This window comes from Sapajus apella, unplaced genomic scaffold (genome assembly GCF_009761245.1).
Source record: "Sapajus apella isolate SASKATOON/1434 unplaced genomic scaffold, GSC_monkey_1.0 scaffold4, whole genome shotgun sequence".
Taxonomy (NCBI): domain Eukaryota; kingdom Metazoa; phylum Chordata; class Mammalia; order Primates; family Cebidae; genus Sapajus; species Sapajus apella.
Genome location: NW_022436944.1, coordinates 32,739,721 through 32,754,833, shown reverse-complemented (window position 1 = coordinate 32,754,833; position 15,113 = coordinate 32,739,721). Strand labels below are relative to the sequence as shown.

General features: G+C 40.0%; 1 protein-coding gene across 6 annotated transcripts in view; it reads left to right on the top strand.

Annotated features, from left to right (window-relative positions):
• Positions 1–14,348, top strand: part of CDV3 (CDV3 homolog) — a 17,520-nt gene extending 3,172 nt beyond the window's left edge. For 3 of the 6 annotated variants that reach the window (XM_032266320.1, XM_032266347.1, XM_032266345.1), the window contains exons 3-6: positions 7,246–7,388; positions 10,675–10,834; positions 11,252–11,254; positions 11,994–14,348. In XM_032266320.1, the coding sequence (XP_032122211.1) occupies positions 7,246–7,388; positions 10,675–10,834; positions 11,252–11,254; positions 11,994–12,144 (457 nt within the window). In that variant the 3' untranslated portion in view covers positions 12,145–14,348. Of the gene's footprint in view, positions 1–7,245; positions 7,389–10,674; positions 10,835–11,251 lie in introns of all 6 variants that reach the window. The other 3 variants (XM_032266341.1, XM_032266330.1, XM_032266337.1) reach the window with 3 other exon arrangements.
• The last annotated feature ends 765 nt before the right edge of the window (positions 14,349–15,113 follow it).

Here is a 15,113-nt window from a genome sequence, read left to right as displayed (position 1 = left end):
AAAAAAAAAAAAAAAAAAAAAAAAAAGTAGCACTTTTCTGAAGAGAAAAAGTTTCAAGTTCACTGAAGATTAGAAATTGATATTGTTAAAACTATGGAGAATATTTAAACAGAACCTGTGTTTTTCTGTTACTGACTATAAATTGCATGTTCACCTTCAAGATTATTTTAGTCTTGATCTGTTTTGGCTACTCCTGAGATAGTAAAAAAATGTCTTAAATAACTTAGCTACTTCACCTTTGCCAGGGATATAAGTGTCAGCTAGTATGAGCATTTAATTTCTGCTCAACGTGAAGTAGACCAGCTTTTATATTGTTTGTTTGTTTTCTTAGCATCTAGTCATTGCCGCTACATGGCCGTCCTAGTAGAGGTATTCCACTAACCTGCTAATGCTGAAAAACACTCCTTCCCATATGCTCTTCTCTTCACTCAGATCCACCAGTCTCTACTACATGTGCTTTATCTTTTTCTCTTCTCCATATGCTGAGACTTAGATTACATGTGACATCTGCAAGTTTTTTTTTTTTTTTTGAGTGTTGCTCTTGTTGCCCAGGCTGGAGTGCAATGGTGTGATCTCAGCTCACTTCAACCTCCGCCTCTCAGGTTCAAGCGATTCTCTTGCCTCAGCTTCCTGAGTAGCTGGGATTACAGGCATGCGCCATCACACCTGGCTAATTTTGTATTTTTAGTGGAGATGGGGTTTCTCCATGTTGGTCAAGCTGGTCTCAAACTCCCGACCTCAGGTGATCTACCTGTCTCGGCCCCCCCAAAGCGCTGGGATTATAGACATGAGCCACTGTGCCCAGCCAGATGTCACATGCAATCTTAAAGTTCTTGACCCTGGTCCTTATGATAGTTAGCTAGCATGTTAGGTCTTTACCTGTACATTTGAGAGGGGAAATTTTTCATTAACAGCAAACATACTGTGTATTAACATCCTGATTTGCATTTAGCAACCAGCTCAAGATTTAAGTACCAAGGTACTTAAATGTGTCCATTTTTATGTCTAAATTAATAGATCTTATTCAAGATATGCTATATAGACAAATTCTTAAGAGGGAAGCCATTGAGGTGGTTATAAAGGAGCCTGTCTCGTGAGTTAGATTCTTGGTTGATTGTAGGCCCTGTAGGTCTCTTTCATCTCTCTTTTTTAATTTTATTTCTTTGAGACAGAGTCTTACTTTGTCACCCAAGTTGGAATGCAGTGGCATGATCATAGCCCACTGCAGTCTTGAACTCGTGGGCTCAAGTGATCCTCCCACCCTCAAACTCCCAAGTAGCTGGGACTACAGGTGTGACTTACTACTACACCTGACTAATCTTACTTTTTTTCTGTAGACAGGGGCTATGTTACCTAGGCTGGTCTCAACTCCTGGCCTCAAGTGGTCTTCTCAAAGCACAGGAATCACAGGCATGAGCTGCTACGCCCAGCCACTTCCATCTTGAAAGTGGATTTTTGGGAGAATGTTAGATTTCATTCTTGAAGGCATACAATGTTGAGCATTTGTCATGTTTCAATAAAGAATTACGTTCTTCGAGCCCAGTGGTTTTCTAGAAACTGGTGAGAAATCTAGACTTTTAAACCTGTTAGGTAGAGCTAGTTAAGTTATCCAAGGTGGATTTATTCTAGCAAACACTTAGGTGACTACTTTGTGCTAGGTACTGTGCGTGAAGTTTTCTGGTCATAGAAATAAGTCATGCTGTAACAGATAACAGTAGATATTTCAAAGAGATGTGCAGGGTGCTCTGGGGCAGAGGAGAGACATTTCATCCACAAAGGGGCCAGGAAAGATTCTTTGGATGAGATGCCGTGACATTTTAAGCGTCCAGGCCAGGCATAGCTAATCAGGCAGTGTTCATTTCCCCATTTTACTGTTGTAGACGTACTGGGTATAATAGTGACAAACCTGTGGAGATGCCTGGTATTCCAGCCGCTCAGTCCAGTGTGATTTTTGTTTTAGCTGCTTCCCCCTAGTGTTGGGGAAGGGGAGTTAGCATGTGTAAATTCTCATGTCTCTTGAGGTAGGGAGATAAGGCTGTTCTATTCTTTATAAATATACTGCTGCAGAATGTGTGATCCTATCTGCCTTACTAAGGAAAATTAATTTCTCAAATCTCAAAGTGGAGAATACTTCTGTGTCATATCTTAGAGCTTTAAAGAGGATAAAATGAATTAAAAGAATATGGCCCCTGGAATCCCACACTATCTTGGCTCTGCTACTTTGTAGCCCTGGGGAGGGTACTTAAGTTTCCTCATACATACAGTGGGTCTTTTGCCTCCCTTAATGCTGCTGTGAGGTTTAACTTTGTACAGTTGGGTAGAATGCTGCTTGCCATAGTAGATATTCTATAAATTTTCCTTTTGTAATGCCATTATTCTCCTCACCCTACCAATAGTGCCTTACAGACTTACACATACTCCTCTGCGAGGCAGAATTATGTTGAATTTACAGTAGTATTGTAGTGTTTATTTATAAAATTTAGCTGATGAGAAGCTATATATTTGTGTCAAACACAATTTTAGCATGTCTCCTGTGGAAATAACTGTTTGCAACATGTTTCTTGCTCTGCTGTGACATTTGGAGAGTTGATACTTTCTGAAATATGTAAATATGAAAAAACAATAAAATATGTAAATCATTTCTACCCTGCTAAATGACATTTAGGCAAGCCTGTAAGCATCTCTGGGCTTTAATTCCTTCCATTGTTGAATGAAGAGTCTTTTGGCGGGGTAAGGAGGTTGGGGGGGGGACCGAGTTTTTGCTTTTGTCACCCAGGCTGTAGTGCAGTGGCACCATCTCCACTCACTGCAACCTGCGCCTCCCAGGTTAAAGCGATTCTCCTGCCTCAGCCTCCCAAGTAGCTGGGAAAGGCGTGTGCCACCACCCCTGGCTAATTTTTGTATTTTTAGTAGAGATGGAGTTTCAGTGTTGGTCAGGCTGGTGTCAAACTCCTGACCTCCGGTGATCCACCCGCCTCAGCCTCCCAAAGTGCTGGGATTACAAGTGTGACCCACCACACCTGGCTGATGAAGGGTCTTGACTAGACGATTTCCATGTTTAGTTAATTTCAGAATCTTAATAACCCAAAATATTTATTATTAAAAAGTTTTTGGGGGGCCAGACGTGGTGGCTCATGGCGTGTAATCCCAGCACTTTGGGAGGCCGAGGTGGGCGGATCACCTGAGGTCAGGAGTTCAAGACCAGCCTGGCCAACATGGTGAAACCCCATCTCTGCTAAATATAAAAAATTAGCCGGGCATGGGGGTGCGTGCCTGTAATCCCAGCTACTTAGGAGGCTGAGGCCGGAGAATAGCTTGAACCTGGGAGGCGGAGGTTCCAGACTGGGCAACAGGAGTGAAGCTCCATCTCCAAAAAAAAAATAAAAATAAAATATATTTTTTAATAAATAGAAACAGGGTCTCACTGTGTTGCTCAGGCTGGTTTTGAACTCTGGCCTCAAATGATCCTCCCATCTTGGCCTTCCAAAGTGCTGGGATTACAGGCATGAGCCACTGCTCCTGGCCAAGAATTGAAAATATTAAGTTGTCTCCTTGTGCCTTTCATTATTGATGTGCAGTCCTTCTGGTCAAACAGATTATGCTTATTTTTTGGTAATAGTTTGTAACCTAGGTGTATTTTTAAATATGTGGCTATTTTATTACTTTATTTTTTTTCCTAAGGTCAAGGAGATGTTAGAAAGACACTAGACAGTAAAAAAAAAAACTTTTTAGTTGATGCTGTCACTATTCCATCAGACCAAATTGGAGTTTTTATTTAAAAGTTTTTTGTGAGGCTGGGAGTGGTGGCTCATCCTTTTAATCCCAGTACTTTGGGAGGCAGAGGTGGGAAGATCATTTGACGCCAGGAGTTCAAGAACTCAGCCTGGGCAAGACTGTGTCTCTACAAAAAATGAGAAAAAGTAAAATTAGCCAGTTGTGGTGGTCTGCACTTGTAGTTCTTGCTTATTTGGGAGGCTGGGGTGGGAGTTCTCTCTAGCCCGGGAGTTTAAGGTTACAGTGAGCTAAGATGGGCCACTGTACTCCAGCCTGATAGAGCGAGACACTGTCTCTAAAAAATTTTTTTTAAATAAAAAATGATTTTTTTGTGTGAATTATAAATATATGCATGTTTTTAGAAATTTTTTGAAAAAATGTAGAAGCATATAAAGAACAGGGATCTGGGAGACATAAAAGGAAAAAAAAAGTAAGTGCCTTACAGACTTAATATTCCTCTGCAAAGCAAAGGAGATGTCTAATGTAGAATGTCTATGTTAGAAATAAAAGGAAAGAAAAGTGCCTTACAGACTTACACATATTCCTTTGCAAGTCAGAGGAGATGTCTAATGTAGAATGTCTATGTAGAAGCATACATAGAAATGTGTAAGAATTATCTGTAATTTCTTCTGCTTAGGGGTAGTCAATAAATAGTGCTGATTGTTACGGGGTTGTCAGCTCCATTTTACATAAGAGTAAATTGAGGAGTAAAGAAATTGAGTACCACATTCAAAGTTTTCTGGCTGGTAAGTGGCAGAGCTTGGATTTGAACCAGGAAGTCCGACTTTAGAATTTGTTCCTAATTGCTTGCTGCATGAAGAAGATAAAGTCATATATTCTAGCACCTAGAGCTACTCTACAAAACTTTTTAAAATTTTTCTAGACGTTTTTGTATGTATATTATTAGGTATATAGATGTTTTAGTGTATTTTCAGTTTATATGACATGAATACTACCTCCGTTTCAGCATAGGCTTTACATCATTTTAAATGGCTGTATAGAATTCTGTTACATGTTAACGAAAAGGAAAACTGAGGGGTGGCTTGGCTATATTTTTTCTTTTAATTAGCATTTTTTTCTTTCTCAGACCTCTTAGGGATGAATTGCCATAATCTCTCATTTTTCTTTCCTTGCAGATAAAGTTGTAAGTAAAATCTTGCTGTAAATGTAGATTGGAGATACATCTGTTCTTTTTCCCCCTCTCTTCCTCATTATCACTCTAGCCGCTAAATTCTGCAGTCCCCCGGTTGGTAGGTAATTCATACAATGCTGCCTTTATTATTATTATTTTGACATGGAGTCTTAGTCTTGTTGTCCAGGCTGTAGTGTAGTCGCGCAATCGTGACTCACTACAACCTCTGCCTCCCGGGTTTGAGAGATTCTCCTGCCTCAGCCTCCCAAGTAGCTGAGATTAGAGGCATGTGCCACCACACCCAGCTAATTTTTGTGTTTTTAGTAGAGATGGGGTTTTGCCATGTTGGCCAGGCTGGTCTCAAACTCCTGACCTCAGGTGATGTGCCCACGTTGGACTCCCAAAGTGCTGGGATTACAGGTGTGAGCCACTGCACCCGGCCAGTGCCATTATTTTTGAATGGCATCTTGCCACTTATATTTTTCTAAATATCTTTAAAGGAGACCATCAAGCTGGTCAAGAACTTTGTCTTATAGCCAACATGTGTCTTGTTTTAATAGAAATGGAAGGAAAGCATCTTTAGATGTCCTTTTGCAGAAGCCAAGAGAGGCTGTTAGGTTCCCAAGGTTATACAGTTAAGAGAGTCAGGGTGATAAGTGGAAGGCCAGGGACAGAGTTTTGGGAACCAGCCTTTTTTTTTTTTGAGACGGAGTTTCGCTCTTGTTACCCAGGCTGGAGTGCATTGGCGCAATCTCGGCTCACCACAACCTCCGCCTCCTGGGTTCAGGCAATTCTCCTGCCTCAGCCTCCTGAGTAGCTGGGATTACAGGCACGCGCCACCATGCCCAGCTAATTTTTTATAGTTTTAGTAGAGACGGGGTTTCACCATGTTGACCAGGATGGTCTCGATCTCTTGACCTCGTGATCCACCCGCCTCAGCCTCCCAAAGTGCTGGGATTACAGGCGTGAGCCACCGCGCCCGGCGCCTTTTTTTTTTTTTTTAAGGAAGGTGGGGAAAAGGTAGAATGGTGAAGGAGTTGAGAAACTTGAAGACCTAGGAAAAGCCACCATTGTCATGAGAAATAATTTTATGAAAAGATTGGTAGTTTCTGCCAGGTCTTCAAGGGCAAAGAGTTGCTTGATGTTTGAGTTAGCTTTAATATCCCTGTTGTCAATATCCCTTTTGTTAAGCGACAAAAAATATATACACTTAGTAATTTAGGACACGTAAAGTTGTAAAAAATAATCCAGCAAAAAGAGAAATAATCAAAGATGCCTTGGAGGAATAGATTCCTACTCAAGTCAATTCAAGAATAAAGAAATTAAGTTAGCATTGAGAAAATGCTGCAAGCATTCTTAAGATGATATGTTACCACTGAGGGTATATTTTCACATTTGTAACATCTCTAGAAAGCCAAAGACTGAGTTCTTATATTTTCTTTTTAAACAGATGGTGAATACATGTCTAATGTTAGGGGCTAATTCTATCCTCTGTGTCAAACAGGAGAGACTGACACTAATGAAATTTGTTGCACTCGTGTAAACACTGGACACAGACTTGTTTTATCTGCTGGAATGTGCATTCTACTTCTGAGAGCATTTTGTTACATGTGCTAAAGGATTGGCAAATAAAATTATACAACTTTCAAAACCCTTCATTTGCTCACTAAAAATATGCTTACCGTAAATGCCTGTTTGTACTCTTTGGTGCCAGGAAAATCTTGTAATTGTGCTTTGAATCCTTCAGCTCACCTTGTTCTCTGCATTTCAGGTTGTATCAACCCTCCTTCCATCCCTTAGTCGCTTGAGGTGGCAGCTGGGGTCCTGCTTTTATGTGGCGCTGCTATAAATGATCAGGCATATTGTCACAGAGGCATATCAGTTTTTTGTTTTTATTTTTATTTTTTGAGACAGTCATGCTGTGCCACCCAGGTGGGAGTGCAGTGGCACGATCTCAGCTCACTGTAGCCTCCACCTTCTGGGTTCAAGGGATTCTCCTGCCTCAGCTTCCCCAGTAGCTGGGATTACAGGTGTGCGTCCCCATGCCTGGCTAATTTTTGTATTTTTAGTAGAGACGGGATTTCACCATGTTGGTCAGGCTGGTCTTGAACTCCTGACCTCAGGTGATCCACCCGCCTTGGCCTCTGAAGTGCTTGGATTACAACCGTGAGCCACCATGCCCAGCTCAGCCTCACTTTTTAAATAAGACCTTTAGGTTCCAAAGAGATTAGGTGACTTCTTCAGGGTTGCACAGATAATCATGGATAAAACTAAGAATTTGGACTGCAAATTTTTTTGGTGGTTCCTTAATTGAATTTACATGCTTGCTTTTTCAACAGTGAAAAGGAAGAAGACGATAATGAAAAGAGACAAGATCCAGGTGATAACTGGGAAGAAGGTGGAGGTGGTGGTGGTATGGAAAAATCTTCGGGTCCCTGGAACAAAACAGCTCCGGTACAAGCACCTCCTGCTCCAGTAATTGGTAATTTTCTGTAATTTTCAGAAAGATGTCTAATTTATATATGGTCCAATTTCAACCAAGTGCATGATTGTGGCGGGATGTGGAGAGGCTCCTTTTCATTCCTGGTAGAGTGGGATGTTAAATCTGGAAGTTAAAAGACATACTTTTATGCTATCTGTTGTTGTAAAATTTGTATGTAGATAGACTAGTCAATTCCAGTTTTTTTAATTGGAATTTATTTGAGCATTCCAATTTTCTCTTTAAATATTAACTACTTGCTAATGGAAAAGGTAAGGAAAAGATTTTAATTTACTAGAATACAAAGTAAGCTTTTCATTTAGGATTTTTAGTATTAATTGCCAAGGGTTGGGTTTAATTCAAGGTTTTCATGACAGGAAATTCCTAAAGCTTTTATTATTTAAAAAAAAATTTTTTTTTCTTTTTTTTTTTTTTTTTTTGAGACAGAGCTCACTCTGTTGCCAGGCACCAGGGTGGAGTGCAGTGGCTCAATCTCGGCTCACTACAGTCTCCGCCTCCTGGGTTCAAGCAATTCTCCTGCCTCAGCCTCCCGAATTTTAAAATATTTTTGATAGCTGAGTAAGGAATATTGGGGCCCTTGTTTTTCACCTGCACTTTGTCTTTTTCATTTCCTGTTTGCTTTCATGTTTTTTGAAGCATGAATTCTCAGCAGAGCTGATTTTGTCATGCTTTTTTTTTTCTCCAAAGTCTTCAGGAAAAAGATGCAAGTCAATTTTATCATTCTCAAGGGAGTAAAAGTTGCTTCTTTCAGGCTGAAGGAATCTCATGCCTTAACAGTTGTTTGTGGCCCACGAGAAGTCCAAAGTGCATAAACAGATGTATATCTACAGTATTAGAATTTCATGGAATAGGGGCGGTTAGGAAACAGCTGTCTGGAAGGTCTCCTTAGGGCAATAATGAAAGTTTAAGAAGCACCACTTTAAAGAAACGTATACCCATTATTTTATTCAGAATAATGTAAAGAATAACAGATCACTCCAAATCTTGCTATCCAGAAATCACAGATAGCTACTGTATGTTAACATTTTAAATCTTTCCAGCTTTTTGCTGTATGTTTTTTTTCTATTTATTCTGTCAGTGGTCTTGTAAATAATCACATAGATACTTATTTGAAATGTTTTCAGTAAGTGAAAAACATGTATATAACACTGTTTGAATCCATATTGAGCATGGAAAAAAGATAGGAAAAGCTGGAATGTTAGCCTTGAGGAAGACCTTGGGCTGCTCAGCTCTTTGTTTTTTCCTGTTTTACCCATGTTTTCTAAGTAAATAAAAAAGAGGTAGAGTCATAAAATCTATTGATGAGGTGGAAGATAGTGAAATAATTAAGGATATTCTTAGAGAGACACGGGGTCTCGATCTGTAGCTGGGACTACAGATATGCACCACTATACCTGGCTCATTTATTTGTAGTGACAGAGTTTCACTATGTTGACATAGTGACAGGCGGGTTTCTACCTCCTGGGCCTCAAAGGATTCTTTTGCCTCCATCTCACAAAGAGCTGAGGTTACAGGCCTGAGCCATTGTGCCCAGCCATGTATTAATTTTAGACTTTTATTTTTATATTTTTTAGAGACAGAGTCTCACTCTGTGGCCCAGATGGGAGTGCAGTGGTGTGATCGTGGCTCCTTGCAGCCCCTCAACTGCTTGGGCACAAGTCATCCTCCCACCCCAGCCTTCCAAGTTAGACTTCCGGGGCACACCACCTGTTTATTTTATTGTAGACATGAGATCTCACTATGTTGCTCAGGCTTGTCTCCACCTCCTGGGCTCAAGCAATCCTCCCACCTTAGCCTCCCAAAGTGCTGGGAATACAGGTGTGAGACACCACATCCGGTCTTATGTTTTTAAATCATCTTTAGAAACTTTTTGTTATGCTTATTTTTTTTTTTTTTTTTTTTTTTTTTTTTTTTTTTTTTTTTTTTTTTTGTCTTTTTGTTTTTTTCCTTTTTGTGGAGAACGGGGTCTCGCTATATTGCCCAGGCAGGTCTCGAACTCCTGGGCTTAAGCTATCCTCCCGCCTCTGCCTCCCTAAGAGCTGGGATTACAGGCGTGAGCCACAGCGCCCGGCGAAACTTTTTGTTTTGTTTGAGATGGGTTTGGCTTCTTTCTTTAAGGGACCTGCCCGCCTTGGCCTTCCATAGTGCTGGGATTACAGGCATGAGCCACCATACCCAGCTAGAATCTCTTTTTTTTTTCTTTTTTTGAGGCAAAGTCTCACTCTCTTGCCCAGGCTGGAGTGCATTGGCACAATCTGTGGTCACTGCAATGCAACCCTTACCTCCCGGGTTCAAGTGATTTTTCTGCTCAACCTCCCAGGTAGCTGGGATTACAGGTGTGCACCACCATGCCCTGCTAATACTTTGTAATTTTAGTAAAGATGGGGTTTCACTGTGTTGGCCAGGCCAGCTTTGAACTCCTGACCTCAAGCAATCTGCCCACCTTAGCCTCCCAAAGTGCTGGGATTACAGGCGTGAGCCACTACACCTGGCCCTGGTTAGCATCTTAAAAAATAACCACACTGGCATTTCATTAAATAAATTCTTTACATATGGCATCGTAACCAGTCCACCAATCAGGTAAAGAAGTAATTCATATTTACTGGTAGGTAAATTGAGGACTAAAGTAGTCCTATTTTGACATAGGACTGCTATAACTGGATGACTGATGAGACCAGTCATGCAGGTTCAGCAGATTTTCTCCTTTCCAGTAATTTGGCTTGTGGTACTCAGCATTTACGTAGATTACTAAAGTTGTACATGGAAGAGGAGTTAGAGTACTACCCTAGAAAAATAAAATGTTTTCACCTTATTGTTGTTGAGATGGAGTTTTGCTCTTTTTGCCCAGACTAGAGTGCAGTGGCTCAGTCTGGGCTTACTGCAACCTCCGCCCACCAGGTTCCAGCGATTCTCCTGCCTCAGCCCACCAAGTAACTGGGATTATAGGTGTCCGCCATCATGCCTAGTTAATTTTTTTGTATTTTTAGTGGAGTTGGGGTTTTACCATGTTGGGTAGGCTGGTCTTGAACTCCTGACCTCAGGTGACCCGTCCACTTCTGCCTTCCTGAGTGCTTGGATAACAGGTGTGAGCCACTGTGCCTGGCCTGTTTTTACTTTGAGACATTTTCTCAAATAACTTTTTGTCTGTTGTCTGACCCAGAGACCCTTCTTATAATCAGGTTATTTGTTAAATGATTGGGAATGCAAGAATAACTTATTAAAATGCTGAACATTTGAATAGTTTATCTAAATTGTTATAAAATATTAGTTACAGAAACCCCAGAACCGGCAATGACTAGTGGTGTATATAGACCTCCTGGGGCCAGGTTAACCACAACAAGAAAAACACCACAAGGACCACCAGAAATCTACAGCGATACACAGTTCCCATCCCTGCAGTCAACTGCCAAGCATGTAGAAAGCCGGAAGTAAGTACCATAATTACTGCATTTTGTTTGGGATGTCCATTCCTTGGCCACGGAGTGGAGTGTAGGGGATGTGCATACCCACCCAAGTAACTAGTAAACCCTGGGCTTCAGCTGACAGGGAAATGAGAATCGGGGTGGGACTTTATATGCCTAGAAGGGAGAAAAGGGGGAGGGCAAAGAACATTGGAGACTGACTTTGTCTGCTGTCTGCAAAAGTTTCTCTTAACCCTGGTTTACGTTATTTAGCAATGACAAGTTTCAGTGTAGTTAATTCTTTTATAATTAAGTGGCTTTTGTGCCTTATAATACGGAAACTAGAAATATAAAAGCGCTGTTTAATTGTATTCCCAGTTTATGTGACTATAGACAGAAGATGTTGGCATTTATAAATCTAATATTAAAATAATCTTATTTCAGCAGGTACTTAAAATGAATGCTACCTGGAATTAAATGACTACATATGGCACATCTACATCTTACTTAGGGACATGAATTTTAAAACATAAATAAAATGGGAAGAAACGTAAATGACATCAGATGGAAATGTTTTTTGGGGTGGCTTTTAGAATAAATCCCAGCCTTTTCACCATTTTGAGAGCACAGCTGGCTTGAATTTAAACCTCCACATGGACTTGCTCCTCTGATCTGTCTTAAAAAATGTATAAGGGACCTTGGGAGGGCAGTGACTCACCACACTGAAGTTTCTTTACCTGACCCAATCAGATCCACTCCCACAAAATCGATGTGAGGAGAAATCATTGACTAATGAGTAGAATTTACTTGAATGAGAAAATTGTTATCCTTGTGCATAAAGAGAGAAATGTATTATCTATTATCTATTACTTGCTAAAAGTGAAAGTCTTAGGAGGAATGTCATTACACAGCTTTTAACAGTTTTCTTCAAGATTGTCCTGAAATAGGGTCACAGTTAATACTCTTCAGTAGAAGATAGGACCCTAGAGCTTCAGTACAGTGTTCTGTGTTTTTTGTTCTAATTGAAGCCTTAAAATGGTTTGATAAGGATTTTATATATGCCTTCACTCCTCCCCCTCCCCGGCATTCTTCTAAGGGTTGGCTTTTTTTTTAAATTCAAGGACGGATATTTTCAAAAACCCTAGTGAAGAAGAAATATTTACTGATTACATTTCTTTTCCCTTAGGGATAAAGAAATGGAGAAGAGCTTTGAAGTAGTAAGACACAAAAATAGAGGTAGGGATGAGGTTTCAAAAAACCAGGCCCTTAAACTTCAGCTAGACAACCAGTATGCTGTGCTTGAAAATCAGAAAAACAGCCACTCACAATACAATTAAGGAATGGGCTTTGCTAACCCTTCTGAGGTAACTAAACTACAGGCAACACCACCAACAGCCATTCATCATCTGATCTCTGCTGGATCTACAGACACCGTTACAGACCACTGAGTTTCATGACCGGTCCTATGGAAGTTAAAGTGTCACGACTGCTCTATGCATATTGGATTTAGGGGAATTTTCATTGTTACATAAATGTGTGAACTAGTTTCAACAGTGTTCTTTCATATTCACTCTGCAAATACAAAAAACCAAAACCTGCAGCCAGTGGTCATTTCAAAATCTTTTTATGTTCAGATACTGAGCCTTCATAAGGGTTGACTACCTCAGATTTGCTGCACTCATTGTGGACTTCGTGTGGATCACAACTTCTGGATAAGAAGCTTACAACTATTAAGTGTCGATGTGAACTTTCAAACCAGCTCTACTGGATTCTTATCAGAAATCCTGCATAAAAAGTCAGCCATCTGGGTTCTGATCTGCTGTAAAAGATGAAGATTTAAGTGACCTTAATTAACCTGTCCTGTGCCCTACCCTTAAGGAATACTCTCTGTAGTAGGCTGTGGCTATATTAGACTTCCTGGAACACACCGCTGAAAAGAACTGATGTGTTCGGATCATCTGTGTAGGGCTGTGATTTGTAGTTTAAATTTTAGTTGTATTCTGAAGAAACCACAAAATAAATTCAACCAAACTGGGGTCTACCAAATGGGGGAAGGGGTAAGGGAGAGAATAATCTTGTGGGATTTTTGGTAATTTTTTTATTTGGATAGTGCTTTTTTGTTTTTGTTCTACATTAAGGCCTTTTTTGCTTTGACTTGAAGTAAGTTCTTTGACAGAGCATATTGCTTGGTTAAGTAACCTGAAGTATGCATTAGGATTGTCAGATGTCTCGTGGGAATGCCAATCCTGAGGGTGGAACCAAATAGCCTTTGATGTAAAGGGCAGCGGATGCTGGAGGCTCAACTTCAGGTGCTGCTAATGCCTCGTCTAATCAGGTTTAAATTGTATAGTAAACTGCAATGGGAAGAATATGCTTTCTGCTGAGGCTAAGGGGTTCACTGATCTGTCCTTAACAAATTCAGAACAATGAGCAAAACCTCAGCTAAAAACCCATTTAAGTGTCATGAATTGTGCGTGATCTTTGATAAGAATTCCTTATATACTTGTGCCCAAATTTGCAAGGTATTGGCTATTCATAGATGCAGTGATTGTCCCAGCTAGCTCTGTTTTCAACCTTTTGGTGTGTCTTTATGTTCATTTGGAGAGTCAGGGCGAAAGACAGGTGATGTAGCACTTCTGTTTTTAATAATTACAGCTTAAAATACCTATTAATCATAGTTTTTGGTCCTTTAAAGGGACTGGAGGAAGCTACCCAGAATTACAGAGGAGCGTCCACCTAATGAGATAGTCTGGCAGTTTCCTAGTTTTGTATCTTTCAATAGAAATATCTGAAAGTGGTAATCTGACTACTTGATGCAGAGTCTGGGTTTCTCTATAATAAATCCCTTTGCCAAATGCATGAGTTGCAGACTTGCTACTGGCAAGAGTGAAGCAAGTGGGTGAGTAAAACTATTTTGATGTGGGAGCATTTTCGAATAAGAGTTTAGTCTTGATGAAAGTGTCCATGCAGGAATTGGACTCCGAGGGGGATTACAGTGTCTCCTGATGGGACCTGCCACCCACGTCTGGGCAATAATGCTGGCATTTGAGGTGGCAGGCAGGATGCTGGTCTTCTAATGTATTTGAGCGAGTAGCTGAGCCAGCCAAGGGGAGGTTGAATGACAAAGTCAGAAATGGGATTCTTGGTAAACTGAAGACTTTATTTGGGAACCAAAAACCTTAAAAAGTAGTCTCTTCATTGCTGAACTGTGTATTTTCCCTGAAAGTATGTATTTTTTCCCAGCAAAGTTTTGTTGGGGGTTATGTTACTGAAGAATGAACAGAGATGACTATGTGGAGGTGTTTAAAGCATACTGTACCTGCAGCAGATTTAAATTCCAGCTTTTTGTTATAACTTTTTAAAAGATTGTGAAAATATCAAAATGTACATGAATCAAGTTTTAATATACTGTATGATGATGGGTGGATGAGGCTGTCCATTGTACCATTTGTTTGAATTCTCAGGCATGGTTTGGCAGTGCAAGAACTCTGTAACATTAACAAACTCAATAAAAAGTAAATATATGGATTTTGGACTGTAATGATTATTTTAAAGGCTTATTTTGTCTTTGAAAATAGTGAGTTGAGGTCATGCCTCTCTTGCTTTAGGAAAATGATGCTCTAAACTCAGGAGTTACTTTCTGTTTGAGAAGTATTTGCAGAGTACTCAAGCATAAAAAGACATGAGGAATTAGGGAAACCAAAGACAGTAAAAAGAAATAGAAAATTTTAAAAATACAGAACAGGCATGTATGGCTGCAAAGCTGTGACAAATTTCTTTGGAAAACTTTTGAAATACACATTTGTCCTTGTTGCTGTATTAAATTTTGTTACCTTAAACTGCAGAGGGATCTAAAATTTTTATATAGATTAAAGGATTTGAGGCTTTGTTTCTTGAGTATTTAACAATTCTCAAAAAGAACAGTAATTTTAAATTTCAGGATTTAGTTTGGATGATAGTCCCTAGATTTTAAAATTAGCAAAAGTATATTTCAGTCATTTTGGTAATTAATTTTAAATATGTAATGTTATTTTGCTGTTTGATTATTTTTTGTGCTTGAGATCTCTTTTTAACAGCCCCATTTAAGGTAGAACATGCACAGAACTCACTCCCTATCACTCTTCCCTCCTTTGATTTCCTTTTTTTTATTTTTTTTTTTTTTTTTTTTTATTTTTTATTTTATTATTTTTTTGGGTGGGGACGGAGTTTCGCTCTTGTTACCCAGGCTGGAGTGCAATGGAGCGATCTCGGCTCACCGCAACCTCTGCCTCCTGGGTTCAGGCAATTCTCCTGCCTCAGCCTCCTG